Source organism: Stenella coeruleoalba, assembly GCF_951394435.1.
Source record: "Stenella coeruleoalba genome assembly, chromosome: 10".
Classification (NCBI taxonomy): domain Eukaryota; kingdom Metazoa; phylum Chordata; class Mammalia; order Artiodactyla; family Delphinidae; genus Stenella; species Stenella coeruleoalba.
Genome location: NC_137156.1, coordinates 20,734,703 through 20,762,690, shown reverse-complemented (window position 1 = coordinate 20,762,690; position 27,988 = coordinate 20,734,703). Strand labels below are relative to the sequence as shown.

The 27,988-nt window shown below is 39.7% G+C and overlaps 1 protein-coding gene across 1 annotated transcript in view; it reads left to right on the top strand.

Annotated features, from left to right (window-relative positions):
- SLC17A2 (solute carrier family 17 member 2) overlaps positions 1–27,319 on the top strand; it is a 67,846-nt gene extending 40,527 nt beyond the window's left edge. The window contains exons 3-13 of the mRNA XM_079935693.1: positions 9,896–10,006; positions 11,905–12,116; positions 13,954–14,187; positions 14,273–14,360; positions 22,294–22,380; positions 23,736–23,854; positions 23,977–24,138; positions 24,640–24,772; positions 24,858–25,005; positions 25,796–25,886; positions 27,098–27,319. Coding sequence (XP_079791819.1) covers positions 9,979–10,006; positions 11,905–12,116; positions 13,954–14,187; positions 14,273–14,360; positions 22,294–22,380; positions 23,736–23,854; positions 23,977–24,138; positions 24,640–24,772; positions 24,858–25,005; positions 25,796–25,886; positions 27,098–27,232 — 1,437 coding nt within the window. The 5' untranslated portion in view covers positions 9,896–9,978 and the 3' untranslated portion in view covers positions 27,233–27,319. The remainder of the gene's footprint in view (positions 1–9,895; positions 10,007–11,904; positions 12,117–13,953; positions 14,188–14,272; positions 14,361–22,293; positions 22,381–23,735; positions 23,855–23,976; positions 24,139–24,639; positions 24,773–24,857; positions 25,006–25,795; positions 25,887–27,097) is intronic.
- Positions 27,320–27,988: the final 669 nt, after the last annotated feature.

Below are 27,988 nucleotides of genomic sequence, written 5' to 3'. Positions count from 1 at the left end.
GTACTCTGCATCTGCTTTACTCATTTAAAATTACATGATATTGGGCTTCCCTGGTGGCACAGTGGTTGAGAGTCCGCCTGCCGATGCAGGGGACACGGGTTCGTGCCCCAGTCTGGGAGGATCCCCCATGCCGCGGAGCGGCTGGGCCCGTGAGCCATGGCCGCTGAGCCTGCGCATCCGGAGCCTGTGCTCCGCAACGGGAGGGGCCACAACAGTGAGAGGCCTGCGTACCGCAAAAAAAAAAAATTACATGACACTGTACAAAAGCATCCAAGTCAAATGGTATAGATGCAACTCATTCTATTAAACTGTTGCTTAATTTTCTGTGATAAGGCTGTATCACAATGTATTCTGTTAGTCCCATTGATGAACATTTAGGGTATTTCCAGTGTGTCCTTCCATCTTTTCTTCTTCTAGTTGGATTTTTACTGAATCTGTCTATTAATTCAGAAAAGATCAATATTTTTATGATATTAAGTTCTCCCACCCAATCATATAGTATATAGTTCCATTTAGCCAGATCTTGTTTTATGTCTTTTAATGCAATTTTATTGTTTTCTTCCTTTGAGTCATACTTTTCTTGTTCAAATAATTCCTAAAAATTTTAGAGTGTTTGTTACTAGAGAACATTAAAAGCTTCTTTCAATTTCCATTCTTGGCTAGTTATTTCTACTACTGAGAAAAGCAATTGATTTTTTTTTTTAATGTTTGTCATGTTCCCCGTCAGTTGACCAAATTTCCTTCATGCCTTTGTACTTTAATCCCCAGGGATGTTGAACAATTCTAATTCCCCACACCTGCCTCTATGGCCGTGTTCTTTCTGGAAAGTCCTTTCCCTATATTACTGGCTCTTCCACGGCACCCATGAAGACTGACCAGACTGCCTTCTCCAGAAGGCCTTCCTCTGACACCCCTGTGTTGACAGGGGTCCTTATTTGTTCTCTCCTAGTGCTTTGTGCACGCTTATATTGTTAGTTTTTATTACTTTTCATCCTAGTTGTCTGTCTTTGTGTATAGTCTCACTCAGTGGACTCTGAACTCTGTGGAGTCATGGGTCAGGTCTTAAACAAATTGATATTCTCAGAAGCTAGCATCCTGTCTGGAATATAATAAATTCTCAGAAAAGAGTGTGGGATTCAACTGCTCTGATTAGAAACAGCTGCTAATGCCAGGCCAAAGAGACTTAACTTTCTAAGATTCTGATCTTTTCTGCTACATTACTCTTGATATTTATAAATAAGTTATAGATACGTATTAAGAGTGGAGCTCACTGAGTTGATTTGACACTTTGTTATGTGAAAATCATGATGGGGGCTAAGGGGTTTGGACCAGCTACAGAAATCTTGATTTTTAATGGCAAGCGTGACTCAAGAATTCATCCATTCAATGAACTAATGTTTATTGAATATATTCTATAGTCCAAATACTGTGCCAAGAGCTATGGATATAGAAATTCTCAAAGTACACGATTCCTTCAGGGAGCTTGCAAAGTCCAACTATAGGACTACACTACTTAAACAAAATATGTAGCTTGAAAAATATAGTTTGAACCTTCTGGCATTGGACACTGTTGATCACTCTTTCCTTATTATATTTAGTCCTATTTTGGGGATCCAATCTCAGCTACTTTTTCTGCCAAGGCTGCTGCCAGGTCATGCTGTACCTTTGCACAAATTAGAGAATGTCACACCTTCATTGGGGCAAACTAGGCAAAAGAAGTTCTCATTTGCCCTCTTTTTAACTATTTTTATTGGCTGACCAAGTACAGAATGACTTTATAATAAGTCATAACCAGAATTTTCAATTACAGGAAGGAAGACACTGTTGTTTCAGCTCTCCATGCTACTCCTCCACTTTTCAAAAGTGGACTGTGGTAGGCTGAGGAATGCCACCTGAAGATTTTCACATCCTAATCCCCGCAACCTGTGAACATGTTACCTTGTATGGCAAAGGGGACTTTGTGTGTATGATTAAGGATTTTGAGACATGAAGATTATCCTGGATTTTCCAGGTGAGCCCAATATAATTACTAGGGTCCTTATAAAGAGGGAGGTAGGAGGGTCAGAGTTAGAAAGATTTGAAGATGTTATGCTGCTGCCTTTAAAGATGGAGGACGTGGCCATGAGCCAAGGAAGGCAGGTGACATCTAGAAGTCAGAAAAAATGAAATAGATTCTCCCCTAAAGCCTCCAGGGAGAGTGTGGCCCTGGCGGCATCTTGATTTTTGGCCCAGTGAAACCCATTTGGGACTTCTGACCTCCAGAACTGGAAGAATAAATATATGGTGCTTTAAGTCACTAAGTTTGTGGTAATTGATTACAGCCACAATAGAACACTAATACAGAGGAAACAAGTAGTTAAGCTAAGGTGCTGGTTCCAATAGGCTCCTTGGGCAAGACTAACTGGGACAGGGAAACTCAACTAAGGCAGTTTAAAGCTAATAAAGGCAGAAAGGGCAGGACTTCACCTCATTTTATAAGGGCTGAGAGTCAAACTGGGAAGACCCAGTAGCAACCACAGTCCAAAATTTAAGAATCTCAAATAAAACACAAGTCCAAATACCAAGAGTCAGGTAGAGACTGGATGAGAAAGAGCACAGATAAGAAGCAGGAAGGAAGGATGCAGGGTAGCTTCATGGGAAGATGTCAGAGTAGCCAAAGTTCACATTTATTAAGCTGTGGGCACCAAATGCTTAAGGAAAGTCTAGCTGGTTTAACAGAACCCTTTTATGGGGGCATCTCATTTATTGAGGACCTATTACTGGTTAGTATATGTATTTCATTTTATTTGCCCAATAACCTCATGAGTTGAGCATTAAACCCTTGTTTTACTAAGGTAGAAACCAGTTCAAGGAGGTTAAATGACTTGTCCAAGGCCACAGAAAACACTAGGAAGTGAAGGTGGGGTTGACCTCATTCCTCCAGTTCCAGGAGCCCTGATCTTTCTTCCACATCATGCTGCCTCCCCTTCAGGAAAAAGTCGTGTTGACTTTTTCAGCTGTCTGCAGACTTCAAAGCAGAAAAAACATGGTGTCATCTTTTGAGATATTCTATCAGCGAGAACTTGAAAATGAAGTTAAAAATTAAGCGGCAAAGCCAAACCCAGGCTCTCTGCTCCGAGAACGTAGGGCTAAACCTAGTGCAGTCTGCCTGCCGTGTGATGCAATATTTATCCTTGTGAAATTGTGGAATTATTTGAAAGAGAAGAAGGGACGAAAATGCCTTCTTTCTTCAAGGTAGCCTATAGTCTAGGGCTTACAATACTGATTTAATGGTGAAGGTAAGTGCATTTCTTCTTTTGGGATCAGAGGATAATTACTAATCAATCAGAGATCCATTAAAGGGAGGGAACAGTTTAAGGGAAAGTCAGAGGAAAACATTGTCAGCAGCCTAAGGATTTCCACCTGGGAATATGGTTTCTGATTTCAAAATGAAGAAGAAACTTTCTAAAAAATGTAATTGACTCAGTCAAGACCCTACAGCAAGGTTTGAGAGGCCACCAGTGTCAATGGACTCTGTGGACAATTGTCACTTCTCCAAGGATTCCGTAAGTATTTACTGTGACACCTTGATGAATCGAACAGGCTTTGGCTGCAGAATAAAATACTGGATCAGAACTAACGAAGTTTGGGATTGGGGACTGTGATTCATGGGCCTCTTCAGATTTCTGTATATAGTTGAAATTGTCTCTCAGGAAAAGGAGAATGTGAACAAAGTTGTGGATGAGATTGAAGGCAAGAAAACCTCTACACTTGTGGAGATCACCTGGTTTGTTGCCCTCATTGTACAGCTGAGGAAAGGTGCCCCAAGAGATTATGGTTAGTACCTATCAGTGCTGTGATGGGAAGGCCTAGGGGAAAAGACGCAATGAAGGTGCCCTCTCCCATCCTGCCCAGAGAAAACCCCAATTCCATAGCAGAGATGGACTCATACAGGCCTGGAAGGTATACCTGAGGTTGTTCCTTGGAGGAAAGGTGCCCAAACACTCCTGTGTTATTTCTTGGTGAGCAGAGCTGTGAGTCCCCTGTGGGCAGGGCCCAAGTTGCGCCTTAATTTTGACCTAACCCTGCCTTCTAGGATTACCTACTATTGGTGCTTAGTACTTTTTTTTTTTTTTTTTTTTTTTTGCGGTACGCGGGCCTCTCACTGTTGTGGCCTCTCCCGTTGCGGAGCACAGGCTCCAGACACCCAGCCTCAGCGGCCATGGCTCACGGGCCCAGCCACTCCGCGGCATGTGGGATCTTCCTGGACCGGGGCACGAACCCGTGTCCCCTGCATCGGCAGGCGGACTCTCAACCACTGCGCCACCAGGGAAGCCCGCTTAGTACATTTTTCTTTTTCTTTTTTTCATGATTACGTTCACGTGAACTAACAGCATGATGTAAATGACCTACTGGAATAACCAATTTTATTCCAGAACTACCAATCTTTCAGAAAGGTAAACAGGTGATAAAAGAGGCCTCAGTTTGACTAGCATGGAAGAAATTGCTTCTTGGCATGTTCTCTGGTGTTGGTAGCAAGGTGCATCCCTTCCTCATCCATCTTCTGGATTCTAGTCCAGAAGAACCCACTTCTAAAAGGAAACATTTAAAACCAATTTAACAATCAATCAAAAGCATTTTTATAGAAAGATATTTCATTTGCTGTAAACCTGTATTTATTAATCTGAGAGGGCCCAAGTGCCAATCTTGTGACTACTTATTATTATTTCTGTTGTTAATATCAATAACATTTTACAATTATGATATTTTACATTGAGAAGGCGTGTCTCATACCTTTGTTTTCATTCCCAATAGTCCTGTGAAGTAATATTATCCCCATTTTTCCTATGAAACTGTGACAGCTCTGGGATCTTATAAAATCTGCTCTGCTTTACTCGGACTGTAAATGACAGAGAAGAATTGGTCCTTGGATACCCTTTGACCTGCAGGTTCCTGCTCTTTCAACCACATGTAACATTTACTTTGAGTAAACTAGGGGACTCGGCTAACAGAGGTGATGCAAGACAGGCTCAGTATTAAGGGAAATCTAAGAGCAACAGAAAGACCATTATAACAAAATAGTGAGTTCTAGACTAATAGTAAGAGGATAAAAATTATTTTGCTTATGCATGTCATCTTGTCTATGTCTATATTATTTTTATACCAAATATAACTCTATTTTGTGTCATAAAATTATTTTTAAAGTATAGAATTTTTATTTTACTTAATTTTAATTCATTTTTTCCATGTGTATTTACAGGTTTGTGTTTTTTTTTTGCGGTACGCGGGCCTCTCACTGCTGTGCCCTCTCCCGTTGCGGAGCACAGGCTCCGGACGCGCAGGCTCAGCGGCCATGGCTCACGGGCCCAGCCGCTCCGCGGCATGTGGGATCCTCCCGGACCGGGGCACGAACCCGTGTCCCCTGCATCGGCAGGCGGACTCTCAACCACTGCGCCACCAGGGAAGCCCCTATTTACAGCTTTGACACTAGGATTCACTATTTTTTAGAAATGTCACTCCTGAGTAGGAAGGTCCTTGACAATGTTTGTAATTGGGCTAAAACTCATTCCACTGTCTCTAAGTGATATCAATTATGCCAATTCTCAGATCGCATACTATCATATGCTTCTGTGATTATTTTAGAAAAATAGCTGCCATTACTATGTCACAGAAGGACCCTCTTTTCGATTGGTTTGGGATGTCTGCCTGATTTCTGCATTTGTCTCATACACAGGAAACGGGCAATTAACAACTGAAGTTAGCTATTAAGGCAAATTTCAAAGTAGCATTTGAAACGATGAAAGCCAAGGTAGGGATGGCAGCAGATGGAATGGGAACTGAAGGGATGGATTTGTGATATAATTCCACTAGTCAAAAAAGCAAGAAAGGGCTTCCCTGGTGGCACAGTGGTTGAGAGTCCGCCTGCCGATGCTAGGGGACAGGGGTTCGTGCCCCGGTCCGGGAAGATCCCACATGCCGCAGAGCGGCTGGGCCAGTGAGCCATGGCCGCTGGGCCTGCGCGTCCGGAACCTGTGCTCCGCAACAGGAGAGGCCACAACAGTGAGAGGCCCACATACCGCCAAAAAAAAAAAAGCAAGAAAGAGTAGTCTTTTTTTTTTTTTTTTTAAATATTCAAAGCTCAACCTGAAAGTATTTTCATCATCAAATTTCCTTCTGGAATAAATGATTAAAACTTAATTTAAAATCATAGATAAGCAACAAGGATATACTGTAGAGCAGAGGGAATTATGGCAATTTATCTTGTAATAACTTAGAATGGAGTATAATCTGCAAAAATACTGAATCACTATGCTGTACACCTGAAACTAATATAATATTGTAAATCAACTATACTTCAATTTTTAAAAAAAAACCTTAACTTAAAATCATATAAATTCCTATCTGGAATACCTTAAAATGAAACTACCCAATTGTATTTTAAGCTTGTGCTTAAAATATGCCCATAAAGAGGAAGTAGTATTAATAGAAAAAAGCAGTAGTCTGGGCATCGGGAGACCTGGTGCTGACTCAGTATACTCTGTGACTCAAAGCAACTTCAAGCATTCTGCACATCAATCTCCTCATCAAAAAAAAAAAAAAAAAAAAAAGAACAGCTGGGTCAGAGAATCTCCAAGTCTCTTTCAGCTCTAGAGCCCAATGTTTGTCAGATTGGTTGGAGAGGTTGGTGGGAAACCTTTCATTGGAGTACAAGTACTTGTAGCTGAGTGTACAGTTGAAAAATTGCCTTCTGCCAAGTCTTGGGATCTTACATAACAAGAGAGATCAAATAGAAAATGGTCCAAACTCCGGGTCAGCTAAGATCTGAGTGTAGAGCCCTGAACTGAACTCCTGATATCATCCAGATGTTAGCAGGGCTGGAAAGCCTTCCAAAGCACAGCAAAACTTTTTGACCTACCTCCTAGAGAAATGGAAATAAAAGCAAAAATAAACAAATGGGAATAAATGGAACTTAAAAGCTTTGCACAGCAAAGGAAACCATAAAAAAGACGAAAAGACAACCTTCAGAATGGGAGAAAATATTTGCAAATGAAGCAACTGACAAAGGATTAATCTCCAAAATTTACAAGCAGCTCATGCAGCTCAATATCAAAAAACAAACAACCCAATCCCAAAATGGGCAAAAGACCTAAATAGACATTTCTCCAAAGAAGATATACAGATTGCCAACAAACACATGAAAGAATGCTCAACATCATTAATGATTTCTCACTAATCATTAGAGAAATGCAAATCAAAACTACAATGAGCCACATCTTCTTTATCCATTCATCTGCTGATGGACATTTAGGTTGCTTCCATGTCCTGGATAGCACAGGTAGATCAGCTCAGTGCTTTGTGACCACCTAGAAGGGTGGGACAGGGAGGGTGGGAGGGTGGGAAATGCAAGAGGGAAGAGATATGGGGATATATGTATATGTATAGCTGATTCACTTTGTGATAAAGCAGAAACTAACACACCATTGTAAAGCAATTATACTCCAATAAAGATGTAAAAAATAAATAAATAAAATAAAAACTACAATGAGGTATCACCTCACACCAGTCAGAATGGCTATCATCAAAAAATCGACAAACAATAAATGCTGGAGAGGGTGTGGAGAAAAGGGAACCCTCTTGCACTGTTGGTGGGAATGTAAATTGATACAGCCACTATGGAGAACAGTATGGACGTTCCTTGAAAAACTAAAAATAGAACTACCATACGACCCAGCAATCCCACTACTGGGCATATACCCTGAGAAAACCATAATTCAAAAAGAGTCATGTACGACAATGTTCATTGCAGCTCTGTTTACAATAGCCAGGACATGGAAGCAACCTAAGTGTCCATCGACAGATGAATGGATAAAGAAGATGTGGTACATATATACAATGGAATATTACTCAGCCATGAAAAGAAATGAAATTGAGTTATTTGTAGTGAGGTGGGTGGACCTAGAGTCTGTCATACAGAGTGAAATAAGTCAGATAAAGAAAAACAAATACCATGTGCTAACACATATATAAGGAATCTAAAAAAGAAAAAATGGTTCTGAAGAATGTAGGGGCAGGACAGGAATAAAGAGGCAGACGTAGAGAATGGACTTGAGGACACGGGGAGGAGGAAGTGTAAGATGGGACGAAGTGAGAGAGTAGCATTGACATATGTACACTACCAAATATAAAATAGATAGCTAGTGGGAAGCAGCCACATAGCACAGGTAGATCAGCTCAGTGCTTTGTGACCACCTAGAAGGGTGGGACAGGGAGGGGGGGAGGGTGGGAAATGCAAGAGGGAGGTGATATGGGGATATATGTATATGTATAGCTGATTCACTTTATTATAAAGCAGAAACTAACACACCATTGTAAAGCAATTATACTCTAGTAAAGATGTTTAAAAAAAAGCACAGCAAAAGCCAACATGTTTCCTGGTGCTGACATTCTCTTGTTGGCAACTGGGCATCTATTTGGGTACATTGTAACAAAAAAAGAAAATTTCAAAACTCAGATGGGGTGACCTTGTTCTCAGAATTCTAGAGCCATTTGGCAAAAAGAAAACTACCCTGACTGGCTTTATGAAGCCTAATTATTGTTCCTTCAAAGACACTGAGTATAAAATAACTACTAATTGTTTAAAAAAACACTTGATAAATATGGAAAATCATACAGAATTACGTGACCACAGTGTGTTCTGCAACCCAGAAATAGCCATTGCTGGCACTTGTGTGAATCCACTTCTCTCTTCTTGGATGTGCGTGTATCCACACAGGCATAGTGCTTGTTTTGTATGCTAGAGTACAGGCATTTCCTTAATATTATTCCATATCTTTGAAAACGTTATTTTAATAAAGTCCACTATAAGAATCTATTAAAATTGACTCACCAAACCCTTATGGTTAGGTTAATTTGTCTCCAATATTATGTTGTAATAATACTGCAAAGAATATTTTTGAACAAAATTCTTCACCTGTCTCTTTCATTATGATCCTCCATCCCCCATTCTTAAGTGTGCAGGTAAGTCTTGTTAAATGTATACGCAGAAAGAATGCAAAGCTTTGGATGATGCAGTATAAGCATGAGACGTGTTTGTGAGGTCATGGACGCTTCAGTTTAGGAATGACTGCAAAACTTACGATATTCTTAGCATGAGGATTGTACCTAAAAGAAATAAATGTATGAATCCCCAAATATTGGGGTACAGGTATCAAATTAGACATGTCCATTTCGAGGTCATGAATTCTCTTTACCTGTCAAGTAGCTGGATTTATTCATAATTATAGTAGAAAGCCCTCATTCAGGTGATTTGAAGAACTTTTCAGCCCAGTAAAGTGTCCAAATTGTGTTAGCAAAGACAAGAATAAACATTTTAAACCATTAAATACTATTAGTATTATATATATATATGTGTTATGCAATGTCATTCTTCATGTTCAAAGAAGGAACCATGGGTCGTTGTTCTGGTTGTACAGAAAGATGTACAGAAACATGGTCAAAATGAAAGAAAGGGCTGCTCTGGAACTTTCCTCCCCAGCTCTTGGGCTTAATTTTCCTGTCTTCTGACCTTGCTTCAAGCCATAATATGCCTTACCTTTGCATGGTTCTCTGTGGTTTGCAATTTTCTCATTCAGTTCTTGCAGCACCACTCAGAAAGGAGATTTATTTTTATTGAACAGACAAGGAAATGGCCAATTAGAGAATTTAAATGACTAGCTCTACGTCACTTAGCTGGGACTTAGTCAGATTTCTTATAAAAATAGAGTCCTCCGTAAGCATAGCAATAAGGAAGCGTACTGCAAAATGTAAATCATATACCTGTGTTGGGTCAAAACTTTCATTGATGATGAGAGAATGCAACATTAACACGAGAAAATTATCTGTGTGTCTTGTTTTGGATTGTTCTTCTTCCCCATAGATAAAAGCCCGTCGTGGTAAAAGAGATTCAGGGCAGAGGGAATCTCCCCCACAAAGTGTGGTACCATTTCCCAGAGGAGCCAAATGGATGAGAAGCCTTCCACCAGGAAAGGTAAAGCCACATCTCTCTCTCTCTCTCTCTCTCTCTCTCTCTCTTTTTCTTTAAAATTTATTTATTTGGCTGCACCGGGTCTTAGTTGCGGCACTCAAGACCTTTAGTTGCGGCATGCGGACTCTAGTTCCCTGGCCAGGGATCGAACCTGGGCCCCCCTGCATCGGGAGCATGGAGTCTTAACCACTGGACCACCAGGGAAGTCCCAAGTCACGTCTTGTATTTGCAGGCTACCTTATGGAAGAGTGGAAGTTTTATTTCCACATCCTCGTTCTCCATTCCTTCTCCTTTGTTTTTTATCAAGCCTCCCTGTTGTGGAGATTCTCCCAGTGTAACATTGGACCAGATCCAGCCCCTCATTCTGTTACCTGCTACTTTTTCCTTAGGGAGCCCCAATGAGGTATCTATGAGAAATTACGTCAAATGATCACTGAATTCCAGGACATAAGGAACGGAAGGAGTCCAGAAAAAGTCATTTTAAACAAACCCCTAACCCATATATGAGTTCCTGCTACAATATCTTTGCTATGTAGCTGGTTATTTCCCATGAGCTTTGGAAACCTCCAGTAATAGGGAAATAATTCTTTTGCAGGCAACCAAATCTCATCCCTGAGCCTATTTGGCCATTAAAAATTATTTCTCCCATTATATATATATTTTTATATGTTTATCTGTTTCTTCACAGGTTCTCTCTTTGTTTCTCTTTAGTCCCATTTCTCCAAATGTGCAAAAAAATTTAATCCATCATTCACATGGGAACCCTTTCAAAATAGGCCCACTGTTCCACTTCACAGGGACCTAAAAGAATGTGTTGCTCTTGTAACAGAATGACAGTTCCTCCAGTACCGTATCACCTACAAACAGTAAAAATGGTTCCCCATATTAGTTTTTTTTTAAGCTGAATATATGTGAAGGCAGAGCCTAGTGACATACAACAAAAATACTTCCAAGTGGACATTACACTAAGGAGTTAGTGGTTGTGCTCATTTATACACTATATATCAGGTATTTTAAAAGAGAGCCCTTGGGGCTTCCCCGGTGGCACAGTGGTTGAGAATCTGCCTGCTAATGCAGGGGACACGGGTTCGAGCCCTGGTCTGGGAGGATCCCACATGCTGCGGAGCAACTAGGCCCGTGAGCCACAACTACTGAGCCTGCGCGTCTGGAGCCTGTGCTCCACAACAAGAGAGGCCGTGATAGTGAGAGGCCCGCGCACCGCGATGAAGAGTGGCCCCCGCTTGCAGCAACTAGAGAAAGCCCTCACACAGAAAAGAAGACCCAATACAGCAAAAATAAATTAATTAATGAAAAAACTCCTACCCCCAATATCTTCAACAAAAAAAAAGAAAAAAAAAGAAATAGCAGAAAATTTCGAATTAGGCATGAGCATGAATTAAAAAAAATAAAATAACTAAAAATAAATAAATAAATAATTAAAAGAGAACCTTTGGACGTTAGCTTAATTCAAAGGCAGCTCTCTAAGTATAAACTTCCAAGCTTTATGGTAGATGAATATGCAAAACAGATGGGACCACAGACTTGAAATTAGGAGACTCAGGTTCTGTGACTGGCTCTTCCCCATCTTCCTCATGCACTTTATTTTGGAACAATGTGACATAAATGCCTTCATTTAATTTTTCTTATATTTTCATCTGCTTCCCACACCTCTGAAAAAAGGCCGTATTTGTTTTACTTTATGGTTAGATCCCCGATTTATTGTCTTGAAGCCAACTAAAGAATATGACAAAGAAGGGTTGTGGTTACGATTATTTCGGTGAAAAAAGATAGTGGGACTGCATGAAATCATCTGTAGTTTTCTCAGACTTAGCAGTGGCAGAAATGGAAAGAAGGTGATCTCAGTCAGGATACTCACTGCAGACATCTGTGTTATTCTCTAGTTCCTGAATTCTGTTCATTACGCTATGGACTGGCTCTCATCATGCACTTCTCAAACTTTACCGTGATAACCCAGCGTGTGAGTCTGAGCATTGCAATCATTGCCATGGTGAACAGCACTCAGCAGCCTGGTTTATTCAATGCCTCCACAGAAAGACCTCTTGCATTCACCCTCAATCGCTCCAACAGATCCACCAAGGAGTTTACTTCGGGAGTAAGTATAATGGAGAACAAGGCTCTTTGTTGAGAGGGAAAACCCAGTTTGAAAGGAAGAATTGTATCTTGATTCTGTGGCATATAGAAGCATGAATTTTCAGTGGCAAACTAAAAAGGACTGGAAGTATTTTTCTTTGAGATATTGCTTACCTCTGTGATTAAAATAGTCTCACTGAGATTATTATGATTACAAGGTTGGGGGTAGGGACTCTAGGAAAAAATTGTGAACACTTCTAGAAAGGAATAGATTACTGGGTATCTTCAATGAAAAACTAGGCACTAGGATGTATCTAAGCACATCCTTCTGCCTGATTTTAAGCAGGTCTCTGTACTTTTCATAGTCTTTGAGCCATTTTACAACTCAGTAAGTTCTATATAATAAATGGTAATACAAATGATTCTTGGCCATAGCTCTGGAAATGAATTTTGTTCTGAGAAAAATCAATTGCTACTCTCCTCCACTTGCCTCTCAGTTAAATAAGCCAGTTTTGCTATATATTTAAAATCTATTTCAGCATTACTTCCCACTTACAAATGTGTGGGTCTTTGAATTCTCCTTTGGGCCAGTTGTAACATCTTACCAATTCCCCCATTAATCAATGAGTTAAATAAAATCTTTATTACATGTTCATTTTTTATTTGTATAAGACTCATGGTTATAACCCATTTAAATTTTTTCTTTAAACTAACATTTATCTTAAATTTCTAAAGTCATCCTCATATTTTATGATTTTGTTACCTCAGAGCCAGCTTATTTACAATGACCTCTCTGTCTCCAGTCTTTCTTCCATCATTCATTCTACACATTCACACACCTGTGCTCAAGAATCCAGAATACCTTCAAGTCGCAAACTCCTCTGTTGAGATGCTGTACTCTCCAGAACCTAGGCCCACTTCTCAGCACACTCATGTCTGCTATCAATGACCCAGGGAGAGTCTTTGCTCTGAGCAAGTGAGAGTCCCGGTTAGTTTCACTGGGTATCACTCCAAATACTGCAAGTCCACTTTTGCTGTTTTTCTTCAATAAGAATGAGTTTTCCTATTTCTCTTTACACAAATCATAGGCATTCTTCAAAGAATGGTTCAAGTACTTCTTCCTTCCTGGGACCTTCCCAAATTGTTCTTCCCTCTTTTTAAAGTCCCTATTTTACTGCCGTTCATCCTCAAACTTGAATTCTGACATGAGTCATATATCTTGTATTATTTATAGTTATTTTAAGTGGACAAAATATTTCATATTTTACACTTTTTGGCTCTTTACTTCAATGTATACCATGATGCCATGTATCTAGTGGTCTACCAAAATTATTTATTGGGTTACATCAGAAGAAAATGTGATCTTATTAATGTGTAATATGTGTTTTAGGAAGTCATCTCTGCCAGGGCAGACCATGATTCCTAAACTTGATTTTAGGGACTAATTTTGATAAGCATTCAGTAAAGATGTGTTTTCCTTATTTTTTAAAATGAGAGTCAGCATGTCACCTGAATTATTTACTAGAACCAAAATAGTTAAAAGAAGCTCTTTCACTATATTTCATTTATATCTTCCTATCAACTACCTATGTAATCATTTCTTTGTCTCTTTTCTTCTTCACTTCTCTATTTTTTTTCCTTTTCTTCTTCATTTCTCTATTTCTTTCTCTCTCTGAGAGGAGCAAATTAGAGATATAATTGGTTGTTTGGAAAAGGTGGAATATTTGTTTGGTAAAAAATGGAGGAAAGCCAAAATTGATATTTCATAGGAGGGTCAAAACCCCAAGCAGCTCTGGCTATAAATTAGAATTTTTATAAAAGAAATTCTTAGCAAAGAATTTTCCTTTTTTTCCCCCCAGGCCTCTGTATATGAATGGAGCCCAGAGACTCAGGGTATCATCTTTAGCTCCATCAGCTATGGGATAATACTGACTCTGATCCCAAGTGGCTATTTAGCAGGGATATTTGGAGCAAAGCAGATGCTTGGTGCTGGTTTGCTGATCTCCTCCCTTCTCACCCTCTTTACACCACTGGCTGCTGACTTTGGAGTGATTCTGGTTATTGTGATTCGGACAGTCCAGGGCATGGCCCAGGTAGCCGGTTACTTTCTCATTCTGTGTGGGATATGGATTCCTGAATTCTACTAGAGATCAAGAGTCTTAATGATTTTCATTTCAGGGAATGGCATGGACAGGTCAGTTTACAATTTGGGCAAAATGGGCTCCCCCACTTGAACGAAGCAAGCTCACCAGCATTGCGGGATCAGGTAAGGAAATGCATATAGATCACAACTTTGTAATCTGCTTCACCCTATTACACCTTTCCTTCTATGCATAGGATGGTTTGGGGGACAGGGAGAAAAGTGCTGTAAAAATATTCAACAATGTAAGACAGTTACATAACAAATAAGACAGATACATCTGTGCTGTGAAGCCACTGAGACTCAGAAGCAGAAAAGACCATTGTGAGCACTGTGAGGGCAGTCAGAAAAGCATTGTAGGGAAAACTTTAGAACTTTAAGAATTTGCAAAAATAGAAAAAAAAAAACAAGTAAACTGTATAAACACCATTTTAGCAAAGATATGCAAATGAGAATTAAGACTATCAGTGGTAAGGAGATAAATCAGTCTGGAAAGTAGAGTTTCAAGAGCTCACATTATTCTGAGTTCTTTACTCTTCTGAGCTAATATTCACAATATGCCTTTGAAGATAATTTTTAACTCTCATTTTCTTTTCTTTTGAATTTTATTTTATTTATTTTTTTATACAGCAAGTTCTTGTTAGTCATCCATTTTATACACATCAGTGTATACATGTCAATCCCAATCTCCCAATTCATTAGACCACCACCCCCCACCCCCCACTGCTTTCCCCCCTTGGTGTCCATATGTTTGTTCTCTACATCTGTGTCTCTATTTCTGCCCTGCAAACCAGTTCATCTGTACCATTTTTCTAGGTTCCACATATATGCATTTATATACAATATTTGTTTTTCTCTTTCTGACTTACTTCACTGTGTATGACAGTCTCTAGATTCATCCACGTCTCTAACAAATGACTCAATTTCATTCCTTTATTGGCTGAGTAATATTCCATTGTATGTATGTACCACATCTTCTTTATCCATTCTTCTGTCTATGGGCATTTAGGTTGCTTCCATGACCTGGCTACTGTAAACGGCGCAGCACTGAACATTGGAGTGCATGTGTCTTTTTGAATTATGGTTTTCTCAGGGTATATGCCCAGTACTGGGATTGCTGGGTCGTATGGTAGTTCTATGTTTAGTTTTTTTAAGGAACCTCCATACTGTTCTCCATATTGGCTGTATCAATTTACATTCCCACCAACAGTGCAAGAGGGTTCCCTTTTCTCCACACCCTCTCCAGTATTTGTTGTTTGTAGATTTTCTGATGATGCCCATTCTAACTGGTGTGATGTGATACCTCATTGTAGTTTTGATTTACATTTCTCTAGTAATTAGTGATGTTGAGCAGCTTTTCATGTGCTTCTTGGCCATCTGTATGTCCTCTTTGAAGAAATGTCTATTTAGGCCTTCTGCCCATTTTCTGATTGGGTTGTTTGTTTTTTTAATATTGAGCTGAGTGAACTGTTTATATATTTTGGAGATTAAGCCTTTGTCCATTGATTCATTTGCAAATATTTTTTCCCTTTCTGAGGGTTGTCATTTCATCTTGTTTGTAGTTTCCTTGGCGTTGCCAAAGGTTTTAAGTTTCATTAGGTCCCACTTGTTTATTTTTGTTTTTATTTCCATTACTCTAGGAGGTGGATCAGAAAAGATCTTGCTGTGATTTATGTCAAAGAGTGTTCTTCCGATGTTTTCCTCTAAGAGTTTTATAGTGTCTGGTCTTATATTTAGGTCTCTAACCCATTTTGAGTTTATTTTTGTGTATGGTGTTAGGGAGTGTTCTAATTTCATTCTTTTACATGTAGCTGTCCAGTTTTCCCAGCACCACTTATTGAAGAGACTATCTTTTCTCCATTGTATATCCTTGCCTCCTTTGTCATAGATTAGTTGACCATAGATGCATGGGTTTATCTCTAGGCTTTCTATCCTGTTCCATTGATCTATATTTCTGTTTTTGTGCCAGTACCATATTGTCTTGATTTTTGTAGCTTTGTAGTATAGTCTGAAGTCAGGGAATCTGATTCCTCCTGTTCCATTTTTTTCCCTCAAGGCTGCTTTGACTATTTGGGGTCTTTTGTGTCTCCATACAAATTTTAAGATTTTTTTGTTTCAGTTCTGTAAAAAATGCCATTGGTAATTTGATAGGGATTGCACTGAATCTGTAGATTGCTTTGGGTAGTATAGTCATTTTCACAGTATTGATTCTTCCAATCCAAGAACATGGAATATCTCTCCATTTGTTGGTATCATCTTTAATTTCTTTCATCAGTGTCTTATAGTTTTCTGCATACAGGTCTTTTGTCTCCCTAGGTAGGTTTATTCCTAGGTATTTTATTCTTTTCATTGCAATGGTAAATGGGAGTGTTTCCTTAATTTCTCTTTCAGATTTTTCATCATTAGTGTATAGGAATGCAAGAGATTTCAGTGCATTAATTTTGTATCCTGCAACTTTACCAAATTCATTGATTAGGTCTAGTAGTTTTCTGGTGGCATCTTTAGGATTCTCTATGTATAGTATCATGGCATCTGCAAACAGTGTCAGTTTTACTTCTTCTTTTCCAAATTGTATTCCTTTTATTTCTTTTTCTTCTCTGATTGCCGTGGCTAGGACTTCCAAAACTATGTTGAATAATAGTGGCGAGAATGGACACCTTGTCTTGTTCCTGATCTTAGAGGAAATGCTTTCAGTTTTTCACCATTGAGAATGATGTTTGCTGTGGGTTTGTCATACATGGCCTTTATTATGTAGAGGTAGACTCCCTCTATGCCCATTTTCTGTAGAGTTTTTATCATAAATGGGTGTTGAATTTTGTCAAAAGCTTTTTCTGCATCTATTGAGAAGATCATATGGTTTTTCTTCTCCAGTTTGTTAATATGGGGTATCACATTGATTGATTTGCATATACTGAAAAATCCTTGCATCCCTGGGATAAATCCCACTTGATCATGGTGTATGATCCTTTTAATGTGTTGTTGGATTCTGTTTGGTAGTATTTTGTTGAGGATTTTTGCATCTATATTCATCAGTGATATTGGTCTTAATTTTCTTTTTTTGTGACATCTTTGTCTGGTTTTGGTATCAGGGTGATGGTGGCCTCATAGAAGGAGTTTGGGAGTGTTCCTTCCTCCGAAATTTTTTGGAAGAGTTTGAGAAGGATGCGTGTCAGCTCTTCTCTAAATGTTTGATAGAATTCACCTGTGAAGCCATCTGGTCCTGGACTTTTGTGTGTTAGAAGATTTTTAATGACAGTTTCTGTTTCATTACTTGTGATTGATCTGTTCATATTTTCTATTTCTTCCTGGTTCAGTCTTGGAAGGTTATACCTTTCTAAGAATTTGTCCATTTTTTCCAGGTTGTCCATTTTGTTGGCATAGAGTTGCTTGTAGTAGTCTCTTAGGATGCTTTGTATTTCTGTGGTGTCTGTTGTAACTTCTCCTTTTTCATTTCTAATTTTATTGATTTGAGTCCTCTCCGTCTTTTTCTTGAGTCTGGCTAAAGGTTTATCATTTTTGTTTATCTTCTCAAAGAACCAGCTTTTAGTTTTATTGATCTTTACTATTGTTTTCTTCTTTTCTATTTCATTTATTTCTGCTCTGATCTTTATGATTTCTTTCCTTCTGCTAACTTTGAGTTTTGTTTGTTCTTCTTTTTCTAGTTCCTTTAGGTGTAAGGTTAGATTGTTTATTTGAGATTTTTCTCATTTGTTGAGGTAGGCTTGTATAACTGTAAATTTCCCTCTTAGAACTGCTTTTGCTGCATCCCATAGGTTTTGGATCATCGTGTTTTCATTGTTATTTGTCTCTAGGTATTTTTTGATTTCCTCTTTGATTTCTTCAGTGATCTCTTGGTTATTTAGTAACATATTGTTTAGCCTCCATGTGGTTGTGCTTTTTACGTTTTTTTCCCCTGTAATTGATTTCTAATCTCATAGCATTGTGGTCAGAAAAGATGCTTGATATGATTTCAATTTTCTTAAATTTACTGAGGATTGATTTGTGACCCAAGATGTGATCTGTCCTGAAGAAGGTTCTGTGCACACTTGAGAAGAAAGTGTAACCTGCTGTTTTTGGATGAAATGTCCTATAAATATCAATTAAATCTATCTGGTCTATTGTGTCATTTAAAGCTTGTGTTTCCTTATTATTTTTCTGTCTGGATGATCTGTCCCTTGTTGTAAGTGAGGTGTTAAAGTCCCCCACTATTATTGTGTTACTGTCAATTTCCTCTTTTAGAGCTGTTAGCAGTTGCCTTATGTATTGTGGTGCTCCTATGTTGGGTGTATATATATTTATAATTGTTATATTTTCTTCTTAGATTGATCCCTTGATCATTATGTAGTATCCTTGCTCATCTCTTGTAACATTCTTTATTTTAAAGTCAATTTTATCTGATATGAGTATTGCTACTCCAGCTTTCTTGTGATTTCCATTTGCATGGAATATCTTTTTCCATCCCCTCACTTTCAGTCTGAATGTGTCCCTAGGTCTGAATGGGTCTCTTGTAGACATTTATATATGGGTCTTGTTTTTGTATCCATTCAGCGAGCCTGTGTCTTTTAGGTGGAACATTTAATCCATTCATGTTTAAGGTAATTATTGATATGTATTTTCCTATGACTATTTTCTTAATTGTTTTGGGTTTGTTTTCGTAGGTCCTTTTCTTATCTTGTGTTTCCCACTTAGAGAAGTTCCTTTAGCACTTGTTGTAGAGCTGGTTTGGTGGTGCTAAATTCTCTTAGCTTTTGCTTGTCTGTAAAGCTTTTGATTTCTCCATCGAATCTGAATGAGATCCTTGCTGGGTAGAGCAGTCTTGGTTGTAGGTTCTTCCTTTTCATCACTTTAAGTATATAATGCCACTCTCTTCTGGCTTGTAAAGTTTCTGCTGAGAAATCAGCTGTTAACCTTATGGGAGTTCCCTTGTATGTTTTTGTCATTTTTCCCTTGCTGCTTTCAATAATTTTTCTTTGTCTTTAATTTTTGCCAATTTGATTACTATGTGTCTTGGTGTGTTTCTCCTTGGGTTTATTCTGTATGGGACTCTCTGCACTTCCTGGAATTGGGTGGCTATTTCCTTTCCCATGTTAGGGACGTTTTCAACCATAATCTCTTCAAATATTTTCTCGGGTCCTTTCTCTCTCTCTTCTCCTTCTGGGACCCCTATAATGTGAATGTTGTTGCGTTTAATGTTGTCCCAGAGGTCTCTTAGGCTTTCTTCATTTCTTTTCATTCTTTCTTCTTTATTCTGTTCTGCAACAGTGAATTCAACCATTCTGTCTTCCAGGTCACTTATCCATTCTTCTGCCTCAGTTATTCTGCTATTGATTCCTTCTAGTGTATTTTTCATTTCAGTTATTGTGTTGTTCATCTCTGTTTGTTTGTTCTTTAATTCTTCTTGATCTTTGTTAAACATTTCTTGCATCTTCTCGATCTTTGCCTCCATTCTTTTTCCGAGATCCTGGATTATCTTCACTATCATTATTCTGAATTCTTTTTCTGGAAGGTTGTCTATCTCCCCTTCATTTAGTTGTGTTTCTGGGGTTTTATTTTGTTCCTTCATCTGGTACATAGCCCTCTGCCTTTTCATCTTCTCTATCTTTCTGTGAATGAGGTTTTTGTTCCACAGGCTACAGGATTGTAGTTCTTCTTGCTTCTGTTGTCTGCCCTCTGGTGGATGAAGCTATCTAAGAGCCTTGTGCAAGTTTCCTGATGGGAGGGACTGGTGGTGGGTAGAGCTGGCTGTTGCTTTGGTGGGCAGAGCTCAGTAAAACTTTAATCCACTCGTCTGCTGATTGGCGGGGCTGGGTTCCCTCCCTGTTGGCTGTTTGGCCTGAGGTGACCCAACACTGGAGCCTACTGGGCCTCTTTGGTGAGGCTAATGGCAGACTCTGGTAGGGCTCACGCCAAGGAGTACTTCCCAGAACTTCTCCTGCCAGTTTCCTTGTACTCATGGTGACACACAGTCACCCCCCGCCTCTACAGGAGACCCTCCAACACTAGCAGGTATGTCTGCTTCAGTCTCCTATGGGTCACTGCTCCTTCTCCTAGGTCCCGATGTGCACACTACTTTGTGTGTGCCGTCCAAGAGTGGAGTCGCTGTTTCCCCCAGTCCTGTCGAAGTCCTGCAATCAAATCCTGCTAGGCTTCAAAGTCTGATTCTCTAGGAATTCCTCCTTCCATTGCCGGACCCCCAGATTGGGAAGCCTGACGTGGCGCTCAGAACTTTCACTCCAGCGGGTGGACTTCTGTGGTATAGGTGTTCTCCGGTTTGTGAGTCACCCACCCAGCAGTTATAGGATTTGATTTTATTGTGATTGCGCCCCTCCTACCGTCTCATTGTGGCTTCTCCTTTGTCTTTGGATGTGGGGTATATTTTTTGGTGAGTTCCAGTGTCTTCCTGTCAATGATTGTTCAGCTGTTAGTCATGATTCTGGTGTTCTTGTAAGAGGCAATGAGAGCACGTCCTTCTACTCTGCCATCTTGAACCAATCTTAACTCTCATTTTACAAAGGAGGGAATCAAAGTATGCAGAGATTAAGTAAATTTCCCAGAGACAAATAAATACCTGACAGTAGAACTGATATTTGAAACCCGGCAATTTGGTCCCAGAGTGTACACTCTCAATCACCATTCTACCCTCCCCCACCAGAGCTTGTGATCGTAAGGACTTGATAACTACATCATTGCTATTTGCCCCAACTGGTAGCACTGAGAATGTGTACTTGAAGAACAGAACTGAGGGTCATCAAGCCTCTCACTCCCCAGTCCAATGCGTGGCTGCACCCTGCAGATTTTTACTCCAAAGCCACCGTCCTGTGTGGCTCCTTCCATTGCAGTTGTCAGCATCTCTTCTATCTACAAATGCTCAGTTGGTCTTCTCTCTCCTCTAGCTTTGTTTCCTTCAAACTTCTCATCAAAGCCAGGTTATCTCCCTAAAGCACAGACAGGGCATTTTTGCTAACCTGCTTGGGAATCTTCAGTGTGTGCCTTCATGATTACAGAAGACTGACCTCCTTATTGCATGGATATAAAGATGCTCTACCATTTGGTCCCAACCTGCCTTTGCACTCAACATCCCTCTGTAAGCAATGCTCAGATTGTAGCATGTATAGTCTGCACTTAACTTCTCTCTGGCTCTACTTCTACTGGCTCATTTTCCTGGAAGGTCTTTTGCTCCCAGCTTCTTTTACCAAAATTCCATCCATCCTACTCTTAGCTCATGTAAACAGTTTGTGAATCCTATCATCAGTTTTAATTTTCTCATGTATACTTTCAAAGAAAATTGTAGTTTTATTATCATATTTATATTCCACATTCTTTTTTTTCAAATTGCATATATTGGGACCCATTGAAGGGGTCATAAAATCAATTAAGTAGGTCAAAACCAGTATTTTTAAAATGAAAGTGAATAGAATAGAATGGAAATTTTGGGAGTGAATTGAACACAGTAAGACTAAGTATTGATTCATGAAACTCTTGTTTGAAGTGTGTGTGTGTGTGTGTGTGTGTGTGTGTGTATTTGTGTATATGTTGTGTTGCCATGAAAGATACATTTCTTATTATGGGTCTCTGAAAAATATGTTCAGACTCCAAGGTCTACAATTTATTACACTTATAATAGTGAATTTTGTTCACGTTTTTCTCTGCAACTGGGCTGAAATCCCCTTGAGGTCAAGGACTTTATCTTATTAGTTTTTGTAAGAGTTTCCTTTTCTGTTGCCAACCTCATATTGCCCCTGCCAGAATGTAACTCTAATTATAAGGAAATACTGGTGGGCTATGTTTGCAGAGAGTTTCTATGACAAACAAAGGGATTTGTATTTGGTCACATTGGAGTTAAGGAGCCGTTGAAGTGTCAGGTGGCATATTGTTATTATTGATTATTTCTAATTACTTCTCATGACTTTATTGGGGGAGATCTGTTAGCTAGAAGAAAGACTCTCATCACCCAGTAATTCTAAGTCTGCCACCTCTTTGTTGGGACAACATCCAGGGAAGTCACTCAGTCTCAACCTTTGCTATTTTCCTCAGTGTTTTTTATCCCTCTTCTCTTCAGGGGCAGCATTTGGGTCCTTCATCATCCTCTGCGTGGGGGGACTAATCTCACAGACATTGGGCTGGCCTTTTATCTTCTACATCTTTGGTGAGTCACTTTCTCTTAACTCCTAACACCTCCACTTCCCAGGCATTTGTTTTTAGGCTTACATTACCTATCGCCCACATTCTTCCCATTTGAGAGAAAATGTCCATTGTTAAATGGGAGATGACGAAGAATGTTGAGGATTGGTAGATTTCTTAGTCTAGTCTAAGAGATGACCATGTGCATGGTGCTGACTTCTGAGAAATCAGGAGTGTAGCCTTACACACCCACCCCAGGCATCTTCTGTAGAATCTCTGCCACCACGTCTGAAACACCAGGTCTAGTTGCTCTATATGGTTAATATGTCAGAGCTGGTGAAGCACATTTTCAATATGTCTTCATATTTTATTATAATTATTATTTCTGCCAAGATGCCCTTAACCTATTTTCTACCAGGTGAATCATGCAAAGCTCAAATTAAATGTACACCTCCCTATGGGGACTACCAAGACTTATCCCATCAGATTAAGTCTTTCTGTCCTCTATGATGCTTACTGATAATTTCTTTTCTAGGCTGTGTTGGCATGTAATTATTTATTTCCCCTTCTGCCTCTCCACTAGATTATGAAATGACTGAGGCAAGAAATTCATTCCATATTTTTTTTATCACTTTGGTACTATCATAGTGCCTGACTTATAGCTTTATAAATAAAAGAATGGATAAATCCAGTAATTAGAGGAAATTTAAAGAACATTAGTCCACAGAGTCTTTTAACATAGAACCTCTTCAGGTGACAAATCTCAGCAATGAGACAAGTTTCTATTCTCAATATGGTTCCAGCTAGGATGGCTTTCTCATTAATGATGCTAATCCCAGGTCATTTTTGTCCACACATGTTGATCAGGTACTGTCAAGAAATATTTTTCTGGAAATCCATAACGGATGTATTGTTTGAATACAAATAACACTGTCTTTTGCAAATGTGTTGGTAAATTTTCCTTGCCACACTCATTTTATGGCAGGTTGTTTTGTATATGGATGAATACTTTTCTCTTCAATCCTGACTATTCAGATCTTCTAAAATAAGACAGTAATGTGTGTATTAAGAAGTTGTTGCTAATGACACACCACGATATATCCACTGGAGTCTGAAGAGTAACTAATCAGCTATACAGTGGTACGTTCATGCTTCTGCTCTGTTGAGAGGGCTCTGACATTGACAAATGGCACTCTACATTTAGTCAAAAGGCGATTTGTAGATGAGTTGAGATGAAGAAGTGGGAAACTTTAGGTCATGATGGTGGAACAACCATGAATTGATATGTGTGTTTTGGGGTGATGTGTGCTACTTCAGAGGAAACTCCCTTCCCCTAGCACACAAATCTACCTGAAAACTAATTGGATCCCAGCTTCCCAGGTAGCATTGGCTGTGTCTGCTGTCTCCTGTGGTTCATGGTGATTTATGATGACCCCATGCATCACCCATGCATAAGCGTCAGGGAAAAGGACCACATCATGTCTTCACTGGCTCAACAGGTACAGTGCAGCCCTTCTACCTGTGGGCCATGCAGAGATCTCCAGGGTAGGGTGTGGGGCTCTCAGGTGAGGCATCCTCTGTCCTGTTCTAATACCCATACTGATTAGATATTTCCTCTCAGTCCAGTTCTCCTAGACGATCTGTCCCCATAAAGGCTATGGTCAGATGCCTGCCACTTTGGGCCATTTTCACGGGTTTTTTCAGCCATTTCTGGTTATGCACCATAATCATAACTTATCTACCAACGTACATCAGTTCTGTGCTCCATGTCAACATCAGAGATGTGAGTATGCTTCCTGTACTTCTATGAACATGATAATGGCAATAAGAAGAAACAGTTCTGTGCTGCCTACTACATTCTGACTTTACACATAACCACTCATTTAACCCTCACAATGATTGAGAGACATTGTAATGATTTCCATTGCACAGGTGTAGAAATGGGGACACAGAGGGGAGATGACTTGCCCTGGATTACACAATTACCGAGTGGTAGAGCTGCTGCAGTATCTGTGTTCTTAACCACTATGCAATGCTGCCATACTAGCTGATGCTTCAATTTCCCTTAGAAATGAGTAGTGCTTTTCTCTGGAGACCAGTGTAATGCAAGTTCTGGCTCTCTTACCTGAGAAAGTGTTCTCCTCATGTGGAAAAGGATGCTAATTTCCTTAAAGCAACTCCAAGTGTCAGGAGGGTGGGCTAATGGTTGCTCTGTGTAACTGATAAGCTCATAAGCTCATATGCGCCTCTGTAACTACTTACTGTATACATTTCCTCCCTTCAGAGTGGTGTTCTGTCCTCCCTGCCTTTTATTGCTGCCTCAAGTTGTACGATTCTAGGAGGTCAGTTGGCAGATTTCCTGCTGTCCAGGAATCTTCTCAGATTAATCACCGTCCGAAAACTCTTTTCATCCCTAGGTAAGGATGCGGGGACTCGGTTAACCAATCCCTTTATCCACACATGGTCAGAGAAGTTTCCTGATGGTGTGTCCCCATTGCCCAGGGCTCCTCCTTCCATCACTGTGTGCTGTCGCCCTGCCTTTTGTGGCTTCCAGTTACACAACAACTATTATTTTGCTGATACTTATTCCTGGGACCAGCAACCTGTGTGATTCAGGATTCATCATCAACACCCTAGATGTCGCTCCCCGGTAAGATTTGACCTGTTTGTTCCCCTCCCCCAGGCCCTTCCGGAGGCTTAGGCCTCAGTCTTCTTGCAACTGCTTCCTGTTGTTGACATGCACAAAATGATGGCAGAGTAATGAAAAATAACTAGAAATGTCAGTATGTGGCCATGACCTAAGGTGTTTTTAGAAAAACAGTGCCAATCTTGGCCAGTGACAAGTAAATGAAACTTCCTTAGCTTCTCCACTAGAGATTAGACTGTGTGTTCTGGGAAAGGACCCACACACGTGTTTTGGAAAAGCTTCCAAAGTGTTGATGATATTAGCTACCACATATGTATACACCTGTCCTGAGCCAGACCCTATTCAAAGGACTTCTCATGTATTAACACATCTGGTCTGCATAACTACATGTCCTATTGTTATTCTTACTTTATGAGGGAGATGATTGAGGCACAAGAAGTTTAAGTGACATGCCTGAGGTCACACAAAGGCAGAGCCAGGATTTGGACCCAGGCCGTCTGTCCAGTGTATGTTTGTCCAGTGTATGTTGTCTCATCCACTGCGCAAACTGCCTGCCATGCTGAGATGCTGGGGTGGGAACCTGAGCTCCTGAGAGACAGAATTGTTTCCTAGTTGTTGAGTCGGTGGATAGGTGATTTCAGGTTTGGCAAACAGACATTGCCCTAACTATTTTGAAGTGAACAGAAAAAACCTGCGTTAGGCTAAATGACTTTGCTATTAAAGCTGAACTGCATTAAAATTGAGTTGCTGAAGAGTGATAGGCAGCTTTCTATATAAAATCATCTCCCCGCAGGTATGCAAGTTTCCTCATGGGAATCTCAAGGGGATTTGGGCTCATCGCAGGAATCATCTCTTCCACTGCCACCGGATTCCTTATCAGTCAGGTTGGGCCAGTTTATTGAACATCTGCAAGTGGCAGGTATTGTTTTAGGCACTGGGGATTCACAACAGGGCCTCTGTCTGCAAGGATTGTATGGTCTGATGGGGAAAATAAGCCTGGATGCCAGCACAATTACTCTATTCTTAGGGGACTCTAATCAGAGTCTGGTAGTTCACATTTCCCAGGGAAAGAGAAGTAAAAGCTGAATTTCTAAAGATGAATAGGTATTAGATTAATGAAAATGAGCAGTTCAGGCAGAGAAAATAGCACATATGACTTCCTAGAGGAACAAAAGTATGAAACAGCTCTTAGTTATGACCAGAGTGAATGATACATGTCAAGGATAAGAGATGAAGACACAGGATCAGAAGGGGAAGGTTATGAACAGTCTGTTCAGATTAATTCCAATTTCTAAAAAAAAAATCACAAAATGGAAACCCAAAGGGTCCCAAAGCCAGCTTGAAGGGAGGTTAAATTTTGGGTGGAAAGAGAAAGGCTGTGACACAAAGCACGGAGCATAGCCCGTGAGGCTTGCTCAGTACCAAGTGTGGTCTGGTAGGGAGGATGGAAAGGCAGAACCAGGCTGGGATGGATGGCAGGATGACATGAGCCAACTTACAGAAAAAGATTTGTTTTGTTTTCAATACATCTCTAGGTGATCTATTTTCAGGTTGATTTTGACCAAATTGCTAGGAATCCACTTTGACTATAATGCCAGAAATGAACTGTGACTTACAAGGGCTGGATGAGGGAAATCATACAGTCAGACCAAATGTAACTCACATCATATTGAGATGTCCATCCAGGGGGTTGGTGTGATGGATGTCAAGAGTCAAAAACAAAACAAATCAGAGAGAACACAAGAGTGAAAATCTTAAAGCTGTTGTTTTAGGCATAATTTAAAATGAGTAATAATGATATTTTCAAGAATGTTGAGATCCAAATTTCTAGAAAAACATTAGTGTAGGTTAATTTACTTGGGTTTAAAGAAAAGCTCATCCAAGCCAGAACCCAGTGTTCATTTTAGCATCCTCTTGTTTCCATCAGTTTCATAAAACCTTCTTTGAGAATTCAAGGTGCTCAGTGGTTATTGCATATTGTTCCCTAGATTCTTTGTGATCAGTGTTGCAATATACAAAATGGAGGATTTCTAGAACTAGTGGAGAAGGAACTGTGAGGCTGAATTCTGTGTATTTTTTTTTTTTTTTCCTCCAGGATTCTGTGTCTGGATGGAGGAATGTCTTTTTCCTTGCTGCTGCTGTCAACATGTTTGGCCTGGTTTTTTACCTCACATTTGGACAAGCAGAAATCCAGCACTGGGCCAAAGAGAGGACTCTTAGCCGTCTCTGAGGATATAGTTGCAGACTTAAATGTAGTACTGACCATTAACTTTTTCAACATTTTTTACTTATCATCATTCTTTTTTCATATTCTTGGCCATAGGCTCAGCAGTTCTCAATTTCGGTTACATGTTAGATTTCCCTGGGGAGTTTCTAAAACATACAGATGAATGGGCTCTACTGAAGAGATTCTGAATGAATTGGTCTGGGATAAAGCCCAGATATCACTAATTTTTAGACACTCCCCAGGATTTCTAACATGCAGCCAGGGTTGACAAACTGCTAGACAAACTTGAAACATCAATTCCTGTTGCCTTTGAATTTTCCTTTTTGTAAGAAACTAGATAAAAAGCTGTGTGAAAGTAATCACTGATAAGTACCTTCACGAGGGCGATTATAGACACAGAGAAGATCTACTAGAACCAGAGTTGTATGTTCTAGAGCTCAGCACAGAATTTTAAGGCTGTAATCCACAGCATTAACATTTTTATACATTGAGAAACATGGATGTTTATTTATGTGGTTACATTCTATTAAAATTCACATGCTAAAATTAAATGGGCCATTTAAAAATTATTTACATTAGGATTATTTCCATCAGGCAAGATAGACATTTATTTATACTAGCTGATTTCCAGGAGATTAACAACCAGGAAATGACAAGGAGAAGATTAAATTAGGCTAATTGAAAATCATGGGAGAGAGAAGATAGAATTGCAAAGCTTACAATGTAAAAAGAATGGATGTGAAGGGAAGCAATATGGGC